The sequence below is a fragment of the Perissodus microlepis genome, chromosome 2 (genome assembly GCF_051167445.1).
Source record: "Perissodus microlepis isolate ML-2025 ecotype Zambia chromosome 2, ASM5116744v1, whole genome shotgun sequence".
In the NCBI taxonomy this organism is placed as follows: domain Eukaryota; kingdom Metazoa; phylum Chordata; class Actinopteri; order Cichliformes; family Cichlidae; genus Perissodus; species Perissodus microlepis.
The window spans coordinates 4,179,643-4,198,780 of NC_140462.1; the positions used below are offsets into that span (position 1 = coordinate 4,179,643).

The 19,138-nt window shown below is 43.0% G+C and overlaps 1 protein-coding gene and 1 long non-coding RNA gene across 3 annotated transcripts; one reads left to right on the top strand and one right to left on the bottom strand.

Moving 5' to 3' along the window:
- Nucleotides 1-322: 322 nt before the first annotated feature.
- LOC146392071 (uncharacterized) lies at nucleotides 323-3,782 on the bottom strand. The gene is made up of 6 exons (XR_014801455.1): nucleotides 3,634-3,782; nucleotides 2,643-2,675; nucleotides 2,436-2,465; nucleotides 1,761-1,808; nucleotides 1,550-1,669; nucleotides 323-1,433 (listed from the first exon to the last, which is right to left on the bottom strand). It is a non-coding gene; the product is annotated as an uncharacterized LOC146392071 (long non-coding RNA).
- A 668-nt stretch (nucleotides 3,783-4,450) lies between these two features.
- Nucleotides 4,451-18,362, top strand: sh3bgrl (SH3 domain binding glutamate-rich protein like). Of its 2 annotated transcripts, none has more exons than XM_084941074.1 (4): nucleotides 4,451-4,811; nucleotides 14,007-14,192; nucleotides 16,997-17,077; nucleotides 17,456-18,362. In XM_084941074.1, the coding sequence occupies exons 2-4, from the start codon at nucleotides 14,031-14,033 to the stop codon at nucleotides 17,492-17,494; spliced, it is 282 nt and encodes a 93-aa protein (XP_084797200.1). In that variant the 5' UTR covers nucleotides 4,451-4,811; nucleotides 14,007-14,030; the 3' UTR covers nucleotides 17,495-18,362. The 2 variants fall into 2 exon arrangements, with proteins under 2 accessions (XP_084797200.1, XP_084797190.1); XM_084941064.1 differs by having other exon boundaries at nucleotides 4,460-5,014.
- Nucleotides 18,363-19,138: the final 776 nt, after the last annotated feature.

The window sequence follows — 19,138 nt, forward strand, 5'->3', positions numbered from 1 at the left end:
CTCTTGAAGGAAATACTGGATTTTGCTAAGTGGCAAGGATGTTCTTGTTTAAAAAAGAAAAATGAATGCAGTCATTTTTGATCATGCGTACAGATAGATCCCAGGAGGCTCTTAAGCACAGTTAGTAGTGGAAATCGCATGCTTTAAAGACACAAGCAGGCTTTATATTTCAATTCAAAGACAACACATGGTTGCTTTTACCTACAAAACGAGCACTCGGAGCTCGAGTTTTGACTCACAACCCCTCCCCAACCCATTTCCCCATTCATTTCCCTTTATTTATCCCACTCTGTCTTCAAAGAAAGCAAACTAGACACTCCGATTCGAGGAAAATTCCCAGGACTTCTTTTTATTAAGAGAATTTCAGAACATAAGAGAGGGACCGGACACCTGCATATATTTTTTTCTTTTTTTTTCCTTTTTTTTGTCACAGAAGGATTCCAAATTCAATCGCTGTTAAAAAACCAAAAAAACCAAACCAAAAAACTAAAACAAAAAACAGTGTTTAGAAAAGCTGGCGTGACAGCGTGGATGGAGCGGGAGCTGTTTTGTTTTGTTCTTTTTTTTAGAATTTTTTTTCCTCTTTTCTTTTATACACGCAGGGTCGTCTAAGGAGACGGATCGGAGGCAGTCGCCGTTCTCCGGAATGTTTCACATGTTCGTCTTCCTCTTTCTTATGGACAACACGCTAGTAGTTTTTCGTTTTGTATCTTTTTTTTCTTCTTCTTCGTCAAAACACAATTTCAATGAAAGAAAAAAAAAAAAAAAAAAAAACACCATGAGACAGAAGCAGAGAAACAAAAATGGAAAAAAAAAAAAAAAAGAGGAGGGGACTCACTGCACGTTTATAGAGGTCTAAAAGGAATCGCCCACACCGACATGTCTGAACCGTTGTAGTAAAAACGTGGATAAAAGGGGGGAGAAAGGGGAGGAGGTGAGGAAGAAAAGGTCTGATTTTTGTGGAGTTAGAAGTGAAACAAACAAACAAACAAAAAAAAAAAAAACACAGTAATACACAACTCACAACATAGCCAATCCGGCAGGGACACGCTTTCTACACCAAAAACAAGCCTTCAACAATCATGAAATGCCATTTAAAAAAGATTTTAGTGTGTTCATTTCGCTTGCAGACACTTTGATATGACCACTGCAAATCTGCAAGGCGCTCCATAATCAGCTTTGCTTTTTTGTGCTAAAAATCTGTACGGATACTTATAAAATCATTGATAAAAATATTCCTCTGTTAACAATACGCCTTGGAGGGAAACCATGTGAGAGAGACTTAGAGGGGGGGGTGGGGTGGGACTGGCTGGGGTAGTTTTTTGGGTGGGGTGGGGGGGAAGGGGCTGTAGAAGATGGAGGAGGAGAGAGTTTGGGCAGTGGTGCTACTCGGACTTGGCCTCCTCCTTGGCCTCCTCGGGAGCTGCCTCCACCTAAGGGATGAAGCAGAATGGCTGAAGTTAAAACTTTGTTAGTTTTTGGTGAAATCGTGAAATTACCAGGGTTGTCCAAAAAGGCCAAGGGGAGGAACGTCCCCCTGCTCACACACCTCGTTGGTCTTGGCCTCGCCGTTCTCAGAGTGGTTTTCCTCGTTCGCCTCTGCCTCGGCGTTCTCCTTCGCCTTCTTGGTCTTCTTGTCCTCCTTCTTGTCGTTCACAGCCTTTTCTTTCTGTTCAGGTTTAGACACAAGCAGTGAGCATGCTGAGCATCTACAAACGCCCTCCCTCCACCCTCGAATACAACTTCATTTAGCCTCTCACCTTCGCCGCCTTCTTCACCTTTGGTTCCGGCTTGGGCGGGGCCGGTTTCTGGGGAAAGAAGAGGAAAGCGATGTGGAAACTGCTACGCTTGAATACAGCAGCACCACAGGAGTATCTATGATAGTTTAGAGCCTGTTTTTTCCCAGTACTTCAGAATGTTCATGAGGACTTTGGTGCATGAAAGACATCTTTAAACCCCCAAAATGTTCCTGAAAAGAAACTTCTTTGAATAAAGACAGTGTGTCAATAATTTGCTTCATTAAGAAAAAAACAAAACAGTCAATACTGGGGCTCGATTATGCCAGCTATTGGCTTTTAGTTAGTATTACATGTAGATACATGTGAACACATCTTTGAGGTTGATTTTGGCTGTTTTAACTCACTGTAATGTTCATTAATCCTGCTTTAATTGTGAATTTAGGCAAATTAAAGTATATCTGAGACACTATATAACTGTTCTCAAGTCACTGCTATGTTTTGTTATGCAAAAACAACTTGTTGAAAAGTTTTGCTTTGCTGGAAAACGCAGTTCTTGCTCCTATGCGCCCCTATGCACACTCAATTTAAATATCTGCATGTGCTACACTTTTAGCCGCTCTGCTTTGTTTGGCTTTTTTACGTGTCCATTCTCATCAGGTGATGTCGGTGAGCGTGTAAAAGTGTGTGCCATCTTACCGCCGATAACCGAGCTGATCTCCTCTGGGGCTGAAACATGACAAGAGGTTGTTGTTAATGCGAGGCTTTTATTTTGACAAGCAGGAAGCACAGACACACAGGTATTTAATCTAAAAATTTTATTTTCCCTTTTAATCTCTCACGTGCCGATTAAAATCTGAATTTAAATGGCGTGCGAGAGGTGCAGCTCGCCGTTTCCTTGCTTACCTCCTCCTTTTCTCCTGCCTCTGCTCCGTGTGCCTGAAAAACACAACACAACAGCTTTAAATGAGTGACTGGAAAAAATAAGAGCTTAGCTGCTGTTTATATCAACAGCGAACAGATGCTGTGCGACCTGGACACATATTAGGATTGGTCATAGAGGTGCTGAAAAAACTTTTCAGTTTCAGGTGAAAAGCAAAGTTCATTTCAAATACAGGTGGGTTTAAGCGATTTACAGGCCAGAAATGCCGGCTCCACGCCTGGATCCCGACGGAGGCTGTGAGAGCAGAGCCATGCGGGTCTCTGAGGCCACATTTCGAGGGTCCAGGCCTTGCTTTCCCCTTCCACGCCCCCCCATCTCTTTCTCTCATTCAGTGCATGGAGCTGAGATTTGAAAGCTGGCGCGGGAGTCTCTGAGAAGGGGGAGGGACCAGGTTGAGCGGGCTCACAGGCGCCACCGGGCGGCAGGGAAACGCCATCGCAGCCATTTGGGACCGCGAACAAATTGAGAAAATATATAATTTTATCGAAACGCGACGGCGAATGTTTGTTTTCGCGGTCAAAATGCAAAGTAAAGCCACTAAGGCATTTTCTGGCGCCACTTCGGGCCGGTTTGGAGCCCGAACGGCGATAAGCGAAGCGTTTGTTCTCGGTAGGTCGGGCGACGAAGGTGGACAAGAGCTGCAAAGCATGGCTGCTGCTTGTGCTTTAACTGCATGGAGACCGAGAGAGAGACTTCTGACTCCCCAAAGGACAGCGGCTCGCACACGAAAAAGGCGTTTTAAAGGCCGTGTCCCAGCAGGAAAATATTCGCTCTAACACAAAAAAAATGCAGATTATATCTAGAAAACAGGCAAAAAATTACCAGCGAAAAATAACCGCTATCCGTTGCGTTATAATTAAGTAATGTCTCAGAGGGATGTCTTCACAATCGTTTTCATTGCATTAATGGCTGCTATCCGCCTCAAAGTATTTTTGCTATTTTCGTAATACGTACCTTTCTCTTGGGCATGTTGATCTCTTGGAGGGTTTCCTTACAAATACAACTAAAAACTGTTTTTTTTTTTCTCTGTGGGATCAGTGCATGTGAAGACGAGTGTCTCCCTTATGCTCGGCAGTGTAGTAAACACACTGGAACAGAGAGGCGAGTGGTTGAATGGGGGGAGGGGTGCGGCTAAAGGCATGATTGATAGGCCCTCGGCCAATCGGGTGACGCCATTCGGGGCTGCAGAACACTTGGAATTTTGGAGCCGGTGATGTTGAGGGGTCTGCCGCGAATGGCTTGTTCTTGCAGAGGGAGATGGGAGGAAGCCTGCAAAGAAGGGGGAAAAGGCTCGCGTTCGAGGACATGTTTGCCTTCACACGAGTGAGCCGTGTTAGTGTGTGTGTGTGTGAGAGAGAGAGGGAGCCGCATGCATGGTTCATACAGGCCCCGGCGGCAGGCAACATGCCCCCAGTGCGAGCCAGGCATCCTCGCTGGCTCTTATTAAAGCACAGGCTCGCCTCTGCAGAAGTCAGCGGGGGAGATTTAACCATAGATTCACTTCGAGTTTCAGTCCAATATGGCGCCCACTCCTCCCCCTCCTCCTCTCCGACACTTTTTTTTGTCAGTCGGCTTTCCTTAAATTCGTTTCAGGGAAAAAAAAGGCCTCGCGTCGACTTCTCCAGACGCCTGCAGGGGGCCCACAAAGCCCGGCAAATAATAAAGCGCCTGCTCTGAAGACGGCGCTTCCACAGGCTGTGCTGTCACACACACACACGCTCCAAAAAAAAAAAAAAATCAAATCAGATTTTTATTTTCTATCACATTAACCTGCCTCCTCGTTCACACGTAGTGCCGGGACACCTGTTACCGTGCACACGTGCATTGTGCGCCGAACAATAGCCGGTGTCTGGCTTACAGACAAAGGGGTGAGGAGGGGGAGGTCGATGCTGAAATATTCAGGCAGTATAACCCCGTTGCCATCTTGACAGACCACCTCTCTCGCTCTCTTTCTGTGCGTGTACCAGTCTGAGAGTGTGTGCTTTTCAGCCCCACACACACACAAACGGAGAGAGAGAGAGGCTAGAAGGGGCGGGGAGGCAGAGTGGAGGCGGGGGAGGAATGCAAAGCTCCATCCAGTGCTGAGGACCGGAGCATTTGCGCAGATCGTCTGCGCTGTCTACCAGAGACTGGTACGTTATTTCAGCCTCGGAAGTTTGTTGCTGTAGTTTTTTCTCCTTTGTGTCTCGCTGCTCAGCCGCCCACCTGCACAGTGTCTGCGAGCAGCAGAGCAAGCAGCCGACCAGCTCAGCCCGCCGGACTTTTGTGACAACAGCATCAGGGAGATAAGATGGTGATCAAAGTGTACATAGCATCGTCCTCTGGATCCACTTCGGTAAGATTCGGGATGATTGCGTGTGGCTTGTGTGCGTACGAGGTGATAGGCGGGTGTATATGCAGCAGCCAGGCCGAACTTTTTTATTCTACTTAACTGATGTCCACCGGGCTGTCATCCTCTCAGTGCGCGGGGTGGCCTGACTCATCAGTAAGCATGCAGCTCTGCCGTCCACCACACTTTGAACGCAGCTTGAGTCTCTCCTTGATTTTCTTTTAACTTCGTGCACAGAGAAAGAGGCAGGGAGGAAGTTTGAGGAGCGAGCGGGCGTCTCTGTCTCTCTCAGCTGCGGTTTGTCACAGTGCTTCCTGGAGTGGCAATTTATTGGGTTTTTCAGCTGAAACTAGACTGTGAACAGGAAAGGCATGCAGAAAATACAAAAATCAATAGATGAACTTAAAACGATGTGCTGTGTCACCTGATGCCAGAGCAGGACTCTTGTTTTCCTTCAGTAGAGAGGACATTCTTTTAGCTCCAGACTTGCCAGTTTCTTCCAGAGTGCAGAGGAATGATGGTGATGCAATTCTCCAGGGCCCCCCTTTTAGACAAGCAGCTGCAACCCCGAAGCAGGGTTTAAGACTTGCAGAAGTTCTGGATCAACATAAACACGAGCACGCAGAAGCTCATTAAACACTGAGTTCTTGCACACTGTATCCTACAACTAGTCAACATCAGATGCGATGAAAACATTGCATTTAGCATCGCGCCTGGTGTCTGCAAAGTCTCAAAACTGTAAACGTGCAAACTTTATCAGGAGAAATGCTCCCAAAAAAAGAACCTTTAAAGATTCCTTTGATAAAAGTGTCCAACTTTATAGTCACTTGTCGTACCCTTGTGCTTTAGATCACCTGTAGGGCGATTTTCCTTCCGCCAGCCGTTTGTTTTCACAGCTCACATACAGGAAATAATCAAACACAGAGCCTCCTTTCAGTTGGACAGCTCTGAGTGACTTTATTGCCCTGACAGTAAATGACATTTGCACAGGCTCAGCAGCAGGCTTTAGAGCACAGGAGCTTCCTGTAGAGTCAGAGTGGAGTGAGTTTAGAGCCAGCGATGCCATCAGCGTCCTGGAGCCTGTCTGGGAAAGTGCATTACCTCTCATTGATTTGTTTTTGGTTAAGTCCTCTAGAAGAGGCGTACGAGCTTTTGCACTGTTGTTCTGCACAGACCTGTGATGTTATCATCTCCAAGAGTTCATTTTGTTTGTTCTTACCATGTTTAACTCATTCCCTTTGATTTTTATTTTAGCAGATGCACTATTGTAGATTATTAAAGCACTTACCGAATGTCTGAATTACATAGTATTTAAAATCTCTCTTCGCACGTTAGCATGAGCAGGCTGCTGAGCGGGAAATTGTGGCGAAAAGCCTCTGTCGCAACTAAGCTTGCTTTTTTGATTGCGTCCGTGTCTACAAAACAGTGTCATCACATTCCTCTACCCAGCCCCATCTGATACTACATTAAGCACTCGAGTATAAATAAGAATGTGCAGAGAGGAACATCCAAAACAGGGAGATAAGTAGGAGTATTTAAAAAAAAATACACGTTTTTTGTTCCATAGAGGAAACTGAATGCAGGTCAGAGCAGCAGACTGTGTGAAGTTAGCCAGAGGGCTATATGAGGTTCAGCACTTGACAAACTACAACAGTCAGCATCATCCAGATAGATGGTTTTGTTTTCCAAGACATTAAGTTCTGCTTTGTGTTCGAGCACTGTGTTAGCTTTTGGGGCTGATTGATTTCATGTGAAAGCTGATCCGTACAAGAGCCAAAGGTCAAAAACAAAGTACTGTTAATTTGATTGAGCTTGAGTACCAGTTTGTCATAGAAGAGCACAACATCAGATTTACAGTATGTGTCAATAGATAGATTTCAGTTAGAAAAGGCTACAGTATGGTAATGAAAAAAAGAACTGAGGTGAGTTATGTCAACAGTACTGTTCCTCAAAATATGATTTAGCAAAATGCCACAAACTCCAGTTGCATACATTGCTGCCACTTGGAAAAAAACTGTTTTTTTTTTCTGACAGAAAAAAATGGAAAAAAGGGAACAACAATAAAATTCCAGAAGAATATGATGAGGAAATACTTTATCCCCAAAATTGGGAAATTACCATGTCCACAAAACATTAAAAAAACATAGCTCTATGAAAATAAAACTATCAGAAAAGAAATAGATGTGAAAAATAGATCACTTTACACTAAAGAAATACATATAAGAAATAAATACGCAATGTGAGTATTCTGGTAGGAGATGGTAAATGTATACAGTTGTAATTAGAAGTTTAGATACATCCATCATGGTCATGCATGACATGTTATTTTTCCAGATTTTCTATATCCAAAAACATAAACTTGGTGCAAAAGTTTGAAATCATTTCAGGTTTTCTCTGATATATACAAGTTGCCAAGTTTACATACAGGCGTAAGTATATACATATACTCTCACCTTGATCAGGCACTTTTGGTATCAACAAGCGTCTGGCATAATTCTGGATCGATATCTGACCATTCTTCTTGGCAGAATTGGTAGAGTTCATTTGATCTGGTTGGTTTGTTTGCACAGGCCTGGCTTTTAATCATAGTCCCAAAATATTAAATAGGGTTGAGGTCGGGGCTTTGGGAAGGCCGTTACAGAAGCTAATTGCTAGCATGTGTTATCCATTCCAAAACCAGCTTTGATATGTGTTTGGATCATTGTCCTGTTGGAACGCAACTCTCTGAGTAACTTTCAACACTTTATCAGTTGATTTAAGATGAAGTTAAAGAATTTGGAGGTAGTCCTCCTCCTTCATTAACAAGAGCATAATGCTAGGCTTTCAAACCTAACAATAGTGTACCAACTGTCGAGCATAATGCTACCACCACCATGCTTGACAGTTGGTACACCTTTACTCCTGCAACACACCTCTTGTCATTGTGGCCAAACAGCTCAGTATTTATCCCATCTGAACATAAAACCTTTCCCCAGGAGACATTTGCATTGTGATGTTGAGTTCGTGAAGTCCCATTTCGAAGCTTTAAGATGGCATTATAGCCAAAAAGCATCTTGGTTTTTTGAAGCCACAAGTGGCCATGTTTGGATTTGAGTGCTAAAAGAGAAAGGCACAGCTATAGACAGTGTGGATGTGTCTCACAGGGAGAGACACCCGTGTTTAGTGGCTACAATCGTAGACTAACTCAAGGTACAAGACTACGAGGACTCAGTATTATCAGCACTACCTCCAGGAGCGACTAGTTAGTAACATTAACAGTGGAATCTGTTAACAGTGCCTGCACGCTTTTATAAAAACAGCCACATTTTGTGCCAGTGCAAGAAGCTGTGATGCAATATATTGCCAAGTGGCCGTTTGATGAACTGGTGTTTTTGGCACTTTCCCACATCGGTTTCAGTTTTTATCCCTGGAGGTTGCTGCTTGACTTTGGTCTGAGCTAGTTATACAGTATGAAGGAGGGTATCACAATGTGAGCTGACATTATTGTATTTCCACCCAGTAATGTGAAGCAGAGCATTTCAATCACTTAGATATATAATATTGTGCCTTCGTGTGAGTTCTCTAGGGATGTTTTCAATCCTGTCGCTAATGGCTCTTTAAAACATAACCCAAATTTCTGATGTTGTATTTGTATGTAAAATATCTTTTACAGAATGCCACCGGGTATCTCAACGGCGCCTGGTTTTGAGCGAGGCCAAGTTTGCCTAACAAACTAGAATCTTTTTATCCTTAAATACACATATGCCAATGCACATATGCACCTACAACAGTATATCTAGACCATAGACCACAAGGTCAACTTAAACTGCAAATGTCTAACGAGCCAAAGGCACTGGCCAGCACCATGGCACATTTCCTCCCTCATTTCCATGCCTGAACTGCAGCCACACTGTTTTACAATTTCCTTATTGTCACAATAAATGCTCTGTGAATCTGTAATAACCTGAGGTGCTGTGGACATGCAGTGTAACTCTCTATGCCCAGGACTTTCGCCCTCAGAATGTCAGCCTTATCATGCTTTTCCCTATTGTGGATTTGATGTTAAGGTTTATAGGTCAGACGTGATTTGGGCTGGTGCTACAGTTCGTTTCTATATCAGCTAATTTTGTTGTTGTTTCACCTCCAGGCAGCAGTATGGGAATTCAGCCAGAGCAACAGTGTAAGGCTCTTTTGTAACTATATTGTAATGCTGACTGAGTACAGGACTGGGTGGAGGCTACTGCTTTTGGTATTTTTCCAGTAAGCAACTGTTTTCAGCTGAAATCAGACGTGATCTAATCAAGACAAACGTTTATCCCTTATGAGCATACAGGGCAGGGGTTGATTCATGTTTCCTCTTGGCGCAAAGAGTGGTTTCTTTCCCATATTCAAATGTTGGGCTTCCGGGGAATATGAAAGGCTATTTGCCTTATCTGTGAAGAGCAACTGACATTTTAAACATGTTTTCTTTCCTGTCTTATTGAAATTAACATGAGCTGAACCCAACCCTTAATCAGATGGGGTATTCAATTAGTGTCCACCATATTGATCTAAGCCAGTGTTGTGGATACGGTCCATCCAATCAATGCTTGTCATTGTCTGGCAGCTGTTAATGCCGGAGTTCTGACCTTTTCTGGGATTGATCATGTCTGGATGTGGATTGTCCTGCCATAACTCTCTCACGCGATGATGAGGCATGTAAACCAAAGTTCACGTGGTGCAGATTCCACCTCCTTCAACTGTATTCAACTCAGATTCTAGTCAGTCAACAATAATCATTCATGTAATGATATACAGTAAGTTCCACTGAACTTACTACCAAAAACTAGTTGTTCTTTTAATTAATAATAAACTTAATCTGACATATTTTTGTTTAAGTAAACTTTAGTACAGGCAAAAGAAAGTTTCAAAAGACTATGGAAGTACTTGGAAAAAGTCGGTACACCCTTACTGTAGGGCTGCACGATTTTGCATAAAATGAGAATCACGATTTTTTTTGCTTAGAATTGAGATCACGATTCTCTCACGATTTTCTTTTCCAGTATAAATATTTATTGCGCTTATTAACTGCACATCAACTTCGTAACAGTTGAGACTGAACATAAAAACAATAAATAAACATAAAAGCAACAAATGTCTCACATTTTGTCATTGCGGCAAAATGTTGTACTGCTTGAAATTCCGTCTCCACCGTTTCTTGACACTGCGTGTATAGAGCAGGTAGTGCAACAATAGAAAAATAGTGGCGGGACGGCACTGCGTAACGTTTGTCTAGGGTGTTGATCATTTTCCTAAATCCCTCGTTTTGCACATTGTTGATGGGAGCCATATCTTTGGTCAGGTGATAAGTGATAGCCTCCGTAATTTCTTTGTGCCTGCGGGAGTTCGACGGGTATAGGGAAGCGCTGTACACGGTTCCCGTTATTGATGTTTGGGTGGTTGACCGGGACGGATTTTCTCCAGTCACTTTCTCGTCATCCCTGACGTGCTCTCCGTTGTTTTTTCCCTGCCAATTTTAGCAGCCAGCTTCTGTATCACGTGGTATAAGGCTCCGCCCTTGTCATTTGTTGAGCAGGAAGAGTGAGCGCTTGTTTTCATGCAGATTACGTCCCGGATCAAAATGCGGTACAATCGTCGTCGTCTTTTTTTTTTTTTTTTTTTTTTTTTTTAATCGTTGTCATTTGGAAATGAGATCGCACAGAAGTATGAATTGAGATCGCGATTTTCTAACGATTAATCGTGCAGCCCTACCTTACTGGTTCCAAAGAAAATAAGATGGCAAGTAGCAGCCAGGTGATGATAACCAAATGCACTTGATTGAAGTGTGAGCACCTATAGGACACAATCTTCCCAGGAATGGACGTCCCAGTAAATTCACCCTAAGGTCAGAGTTTGCGATGCTAAAAGAAACTGCAAAAAACCCAAGAGCTCTCAGTCTGCAGGCCTCAGATAACATGTTAAACGTTAAAGTTCATTGAGTACAATTAGAAAAAGACTGAACAAGTATGGCCTGTTTGGAATGTGTTGGCAGCAGAAAAGAACATGGGAGCATGCCTCAGGTTTGCAAAGATGCATCCGAACAAACTGCAAGACTTCTGGAACAATGTCCTTTGGACAGAGAAATCAAAGTTTAGATGTTGGCGTAAAACAAACACAGCATATCAGCACAAACACCTTGTAGCAACCGTCAACAACGGTGGTAGAAGGTTGATGATTTGGACCGGGTACCTTGCGGTCACGGAGTTCACCTTGAGCTCACAGGACTTCATAGACTATTGTGAAAACTTTCTTTTTTACATGACTGTATTTATCTTTTTAGACATACTGGTTTGTGCTTAGCATGGCAACTTTTAAGAGCAGATAGTCAGAGGGTAACAATGGTCTCGTTTAATTTGAACCAAGTAATAATTAAGAAATTTAAAACTATATTAAACAAGTGTTCCTGACTCAGGCAAGCTATCTGGCAATGTCTGCTATGACTTCAAAAGCATAGTTTGATATATTTTCATATTCTAATAAATCCCTGGAGTTGTCCTACTGGAGTTGTTTATCAAGGTTTCGGACATACTAGTATAGTAAGTTAATGTGGAATTGCCTGAGTCATTCCATGGGTGTGTCCGTCAGCGTGGGTGTGATCAAATTTAATTACTGTGCCAAGTAAGTGCTATGATGGTAGTTATCAGTGATTTGAAGTGTTTGTTTCAGGCTCCTCTCTCCTAACCCAGATGATACATTTGAAATCAGTGTAGTTAGTCAGCAGTAAGTACTTGTGTGCGAGTGACTCGACACAGAAGACACGGCGCTAAGTGAGTGCTGCACAGCACCTTGAGCTAAACACTGACATCAGGGTGCTATCTTTCTCACAGTGACACCGCTAACATGTTGATGTTCAGCTGGCTTAATTTGATTGTAAGCCAGACTACTTAAGTAAGTTAAGCTTACTTTGATCGTGAAGATATTTAAACAGTTTGGCCTAAAGGAAAACTGCTTACCAATTGTCAGTGCAAGACATTCAATAACTGAATGTTATTGAATGTTATTCTATGACTGAACATCCAACTGCAGGAAATGTTAAAAGGACCGCTTGATTGATTAGGAATCATTGGGTTAGTACCACGAACGCCTGGATTAGATAGAGTAACACGGCTAATGCTGATCAGCATCCATGCAAAAGAAGCAACCCTGACATTAGCGCACCCTTTTTGGTTTTTGCATTATGTTCAGCTAAATACCAGTATTCATTTGCATGCTTGGACTCGATGCAAGAGAAGCATAGTTTATGGAAATGAAACCTCACACTTGCAGGTCTCTGCTGTTAGGTACATACTGGCCTGCCTCACACTTCTTTTTGTGTTCTTCTTCTTAAGAAGAAGAAGATGATTAGATGATTATCTTCTTCTTGAGAAGAAGGAATGATATAGAAGCATTCTGAAGAAATGGATAAGAAGTGTTTGTTTATTACCACACCCAAATCCAAGGACAGCCAGTTTTCTTCCACCAGGCGCTCAATTCGGGACTCAAGACATGAGGGAGCATTTCAGAGGGCCGGAGCTGGGAGCTCCCACTGCTCAATTAGAGTTACGGTGCAGATGGCATGTGGCCAGTTTGTCCTACAAATTAATTTTGCTTGGCAACAGTACAATGTAGCCCCGTTGGAGCAATGTCCCGAGTGCACCAAAGTGAAGCAGAAAACAGACCAAAGTATGAGAAACCTTATGCTTAACTTGTCGTCGTAGCATTTTGAGATTCAAATAATCTCCTGTGATTGTGCAAAACATGTACGTTAGGGGAGACAGAGTCTATTAAAAAGCCTTTGAGGTTTCTGCTCGGTTGCTTTATGTTGCATTGCTTTTCGGGGCAGGTGGATAGACAGTGAGAGCTGGTTTTAGGACTTTGCCCTTTGGAGTGAAACTGCCATGATTCAGATTGCAGCCTGGCTGATCACAGAGCACTGTCCTCCATGCCTTAGTGAAGTTTCAACAGCTATTAAATAATCCACCTGTCTCATCTGCATGCCATAAAGCTGGGAGGAACCCTCGCACAGGGGCGTCAGGTCTGGCACAAAGATGATACATCGATCCTTATTATGTGTTTTCGTGGTGAAGTTGGTTTACTTTTGGTGTGTGGGTGTGGTGTGTGTGTGTCTCCATTCAGCAGGCCTTATTTGGCTCGTGTTTGACCAGTTACCTCCTCTCAAGTCCCAGAGGAGCTAATGTTTCCGTCTGGCCTTGTAGGGCCATCCTCCCTCTTAAACACACCCACCGAGAGCTCATTGGACCACAACTTCTCACACACGCACACACACAGAAAGACACAGAAGGAGGAAGAAAACAAAGTTAAACACTCACTTTTATGCAGACAGTAGCTTCTTCTTTATCTGTCAGCAGGATGCATTTAGGCTTCTTTGTAAAGAGATGAAACCCTGCAAGATATCACCGTGGCAACCTTGATAGACCTTTATTTCCTTGTTAGTTGTAGAGCTGCATCCCCTTAGATAAAAATGTTGCTTTGCAACAAGCCAGATAAACTATTTTAGAAGTGTGACAAATGACAATTGTGTTAATGTTTAATTTAGTGCTTTTTCCAGTGCAGCAGGATATCCTCCTGTCAAAATCAATCGCATCTGCATAAAATCCCAAACAGTGAGAAAAACAGTGCAGCCTTTGACTAATTTTGAGATGCTTTTATTTTAAACATTTCCTCTGATAATGTGGGGAATTCCCGGTGTCTGCAGGCTTCTTCACTGTATGGTGTGTTTTTTGATACAGATGAAGTATAATCTGTGCCTGCTTAGCCTTTCCCAAGTTCCCACTTCCTTCACTTACTAGCAGAGTGGTAACTTAGTAACAGAGAGTCAGTGATCTCTGTAGTTCTCACAGGAGAGAAAAAGTCTCCTTATTTCTAAAACAGACTCACGACAGCATGATGAACTGAGGCTCTTGTGTTTCCTCATACGGCTGAGTCATGTTTAACTGACAACTTCCCCCTCTACCATCTTTTCTCATCCACCCGCACACAGATTAAAAAGCAGCAGCAGGATGTGATGGGCTTCCTGGCGGCCAATAAGATCGAGTTCGAGGAGTGTGACATCGCGGCCAACGAGGCTAACAGGAAGTGGATGAGGGAGAATGTCCCAGAGGAATCCAGACCTGCCACGGGGAACCCGCTCCCCCCACAGATATTTAATGAAACCAAATATTGCGGGGTAAGACACGCACGTGCAAACACATGAAATTATTTGCATGCGATCATCTAAGCAGTTACTGTTGTGATAATAAAGCTCATGTCTTCAATACCACCTGATTAAAATTTGACCTCAAGTATACAGAGTGTACAGGCGTCATTTATCCCTTTGTTTTGGGTTTATAGACTGCAGCTTCACTGTTCTTTCAGTAGCTGCTGTGCTCAGCGAAAAGGCTTTAATAAAAATACACTCTGTACACTCCCTTCCCAGCACCACAGAGCTGCCAAACATAGTTAGCAAATAGCTGGTGAACACAGTGGGGAATCTAGCAACTTACAAGACAGCTACTGTTTTTTTAAAAGTGGAAACAGAGTTTTTGGAGACTAAAGCTGATACAAAACACGTAAGGTCTCAATATGTCACTGTTCTGTTGCCCCTACGGACGGTAAATAAACGATGGACGTAACCCCTGGGTCTGAAAGAATAAACTGATGCAAACTACCTTTAATTTACTTTCTAATGGGCAATAGGGGGAGCTTGTTTACCGTACTTGTCATTTGATCTATAACCTAATAAATGCTGTCCTGCTGAGTTTATGTTCAGTTTTAAACCTGAGTGCTTGCAACATTGTGGCCATTTTTGTAAATGATTTATAGTAAAACTGGTGACAAATCAGGGTGTCTTTTAAGGTATGGTTTCATTTTTAACGTAGTAAATGTGTGTATGCATGTATCAGGCAAAACTCAAGACTGCTAACATGTTAAGTGAATCACACTGATTATCTCTTCATCATGACACCTGTTAGTGGGTGGGATGTATGAGGGAACAAGAGAACATTTTGTCCTCAAAGTTCATGTTAGAAGTAGGAAAAATGGGCAAGTGAAAGGATTTGAGAGAGTTTGACAAGAACCAAATGTTGATGGTTAGACGACTGGGACAGAGCATCTCTTAAACTGCAGCTCTTGTGGGATGTTCCAGGCCAGTGATGAACCACTGACAGAGTCATGAGTGGCCAAGGATCACTGATGCATGTGGGAAGTGAAGACTGGCTTGTGTAGTCCAATCCAATCTGGCTGCTCATGCTGACTGCTGTCCACCAACAATGGGGACGTGAGCATCAGAACTGGACCATGGAGCAATGGAAGAAGGTGGCCTGGTCACATTGAAGGCCAGTTGTCTGTGTGCATCGCTTATCAGGGAAATACTTGACACTAGGATGCCCTATGGGAAGAAGGCAAGCTAGAGGAAGCAGTGCAATGCTTTAGATATTGTTCTGCAGGGTTGAGTCCTGCCATTAATTTAGATGCTACTTTGACCCGTACCACCTACCACTGTTGCAGACCATTAATGTGCCACAAAGCAGAAATAGTTCAGGAATGGTTTCAGAAGCACAACAACGAGTTTGAGGTGTTGACTTGGCCTCCAAAGTCGAGCATCCGTGGAACGTGCTGGACAAACAAGTCTAATACATGGAGATCCCACCTCTCAACTTACAGGAGTGAAAGTATCTGTTGCTAATTTGGTGCCAGATACCACAGCACACCTTCAGGGGTCTAGTGGAGTCCATGCCTCTGCCGGTCAGAGCTGTATTGGGAGCGAAAGGGGGACCAACCCAATAATAGACAGGCGGTCAGAATGTTATGCTTGATCAGGGTATATATATGTACGTATATCCTCCTTAACAAACAGGCCAATCTGAACAAAACTTTGTTGAACATCATCACTCAGACACTGATTATTAGCATCTGTATGCGTTAAAAAAAACAAACATTTATTATAGATGCAAATTCTTTTCATATTCCTCATGATGCGGATGTAAGGCTATGTTCTGTTTGCGTTTATTTTTATGTTCAGTCATAATACAGAGTCCATACCTAACTTAACAGTCACCAAAATTTGTGTCCTCTACAAAAATGTAATTGAGTCACCAGGTCACAGGCCTGCGATTTGCCTCACTTCTAGTGAAAAAGTATATATAGTGATTTCTTAGTCATCCACCTCTTATTTGAGAAGTCCACAAACCAATGCATGACATCAACCAGTCTATAGGAGGAACTATATCCAGACCGACTTTAAGACTTTAAGAAGTTTTCTTGCAATGGCTGTATAAGTACACTAATCACACAATTAAAAAAACAAAACAATTGTAGGCATTAAGTCTTAAAATGTGACACATGAATTCTGCTTTCCTCTGTTTACGTTCCCATTCATTTTTTTCTATTCAGGAATCAGTTTGGCAGCTGTGCTGATCAGACATACTCTACCAAACACTACACAAACCTGATGCACTGTGTTAGCAGATGTTCGTTTACTCCCTTTGTAAACACTTGGGGCCTTTAGCATGCGTGCACTGTGGCATCATGCTGTGCTGCTAATGGGTGGCTCAAAGTGAAGGTGCACTTGCAGGATGGGCTGTATTGAATGTCACAGACAAAGACGACAGGGATGCTCGCAGCTGTAGAGCTCTTTTGAAAAATCTGTTTTGTGCTCTGGTGGAGAAAGAGGAAGAAGACAAAGGGTCAGAGAAGGAGCGAGGGATCAGGAATGTGCGAGACGGCTAAACCGTAGACGGGCTGAACGTGTTAGCTTGTTTACCCTGCGCTGCATTCTCAAAAGACAATGCCCTCCTATCACACTGACTGCCGAGGTCTGTCCTTGGACAGATAACACAACCTCAACTGTTTCTCACAGCCGCTCAGATTGTTGCCTCAGGCCGCACATGCTCAGAGGCTGTTTCAAATTCTCAGCGCTCAGCTTCAGGAGAGCCGGATCTTCTGATTGATCTGCCTTAAACCTCTCTGTTTGTGTTTCTTCCTGCTTTGCAGAACTACGAGGCCTTCTTTGACGCCAGGGAGGAAAACGCCGTGTACGCATTTCTGGGTCTGACCGCTCCTCCGGGCTCTAAGGTAAGCTCACGGACACAGTAACACATGCTGGGTGACTGTCCCTCCTGAGAAGTGCATTCCTACACCCTCAGCCACATTTCCTGTAAAACAATCCTAAATATACACTCGTCTTCGCACTTTAATTTCCATAAAGAAAACACACATTACATAATACATCTGTTCATGATATCCACCACAGCAGGCCTCCTATCGGTTCTGCAGGCTCTCTCGCTCGCTGGCGCCTCCTCTCTGCCACAAAGGGGACTGCAGGGAGGTGTGCCAGTTACCATGGAGACAGAGGGGGTTTTCCTCTGAGCTGTGGCAAGGGATATATTAACCAGTATCCTCCATTTTAATATAACACTCTGTCCCTTCCCTCTCTGTTTTTTTTCTCTCCAGGAGGCCGAGGCTCAAGCGAAGAAAGAAGCACAGCAGTAGCAGCTTCCCATCGTTCCCATCCTGACACCTCAGGCCTAACCTACATCTGGACCCAGCCTTGCCTAGACCCAGGGGGGGATAGAAGCAACACCTTGCTCAGCTTATAAATATAATGAAGGTTTCGATGTACTTTTTCTCATGACGTTTCTGTTTCATAAATCTGCGTTCAGCCGTGCCTTGCTAGCTGTAGTTGAAAGGAGGTGCTAAAGCAGACTATTAAGGGTATCTAAAACAGCTCAGCTTCCTCCCGTTAATCTCAGCCTGATAATCCTATTGGCCCAATGACATGTCAATCAGAGCATTACCGTGAATGTGTGACTACCCGATTGGGACGACATCATCAGACCCAGTGAAATATACAAAGAAAGATTCACTGTTGGCCACAAACAACACCATCCAACCTTTGACTGTAAACATGAATATTATTGTTTTTTAGAGGTTTAATCAGTAGAAGTCTTAAATTTTTCAGCCACATTGTGTGACCCAGTAACTGTTTTCTCTTACAGTCCCACCCGCTGAGTTTATAGTTACTTTCTGTCGTCTTAAAACTGTTTTAATAGCAAACCCTTTTTCTACAAGATGATATTTGCTTAAAAAAAATGACAATACATGCAATTTTGGTGCTTTTTTGTTTTGTTTTGGGGGAAGTTGGATAAGAGGCTCTTGTTCCTATTAGAATCATTTTTTTTAACAATGTGTTGGTAAATCCCTGACTTACGTAAATTGGTACAATCTCTCCTCGGAATAAAACGGCAATGACACACACAAAAAGAATGACTCTTAAAACAGTCAGCCGATTTTGAAACGAGCTCTGCCTCCTCGCCCCGTGCTGTTCATTTTTTATGTACAATAAATAATTGTAAGTTGACTTGACGTGTCTGTTTTTGTGTTTTACTTTAGCGTGTGTGAGTCATCTCAGAAAGTATTCAGAACACGTAACTGTTTCGTAAATGTAGTTTTAAACAAGTGCACTGTTTTAATCCATCTACATCCAGGAGACTGATATGTGTCGCTTCTCTAAAATTCTGCAAATCTATTCAAAATCTCAAACTGAAGTAACTAAATAATAACAAGTATTCAGACACTTTACTGTGGACCTCCAAACTGTGTCAGACTGGCAAACTCACGCTGGTCAAACACTTTACACCACATGTCAGGACCAAAGAGTCCCAGGAGTTGTCAGTGGACCTTCAAAATAAAACTCTCCCACTCAGGGATAGGGCATGCAACCTATTCTAAAGCTCTGCGCGTTACCACCAGCCTCAACAGCTGTGAAATGTAAGAATAGACATTGACTAAATTTGACTGTAATAGCACAAATAGGTCCTATCTCAGATAGGTGTTCACTTTAACAGAACCTACCCAGAAGACTTGAAGCCACTAAAAGTACTAATGAAATTCAGAATGTGAAAACTCTGGAACTGATTATCATTTGAATAACACATAAAGACAAAAACTGCATTTCAAAAGTGCTTTAAGTTCCCTTGGATTTTGGTCTATTACCTACAGGTCTGTAAGGCACCGTGTATTCTCTCACCAACTTAGTGGTAAGGACAGGAGTCCTAAGGTGAGATGCGTAAACCTTCCTTTCGAGGTTTCTTAAGGTTTGTGGATGGTCATATGATCAATAGAACCAAAAGAAAA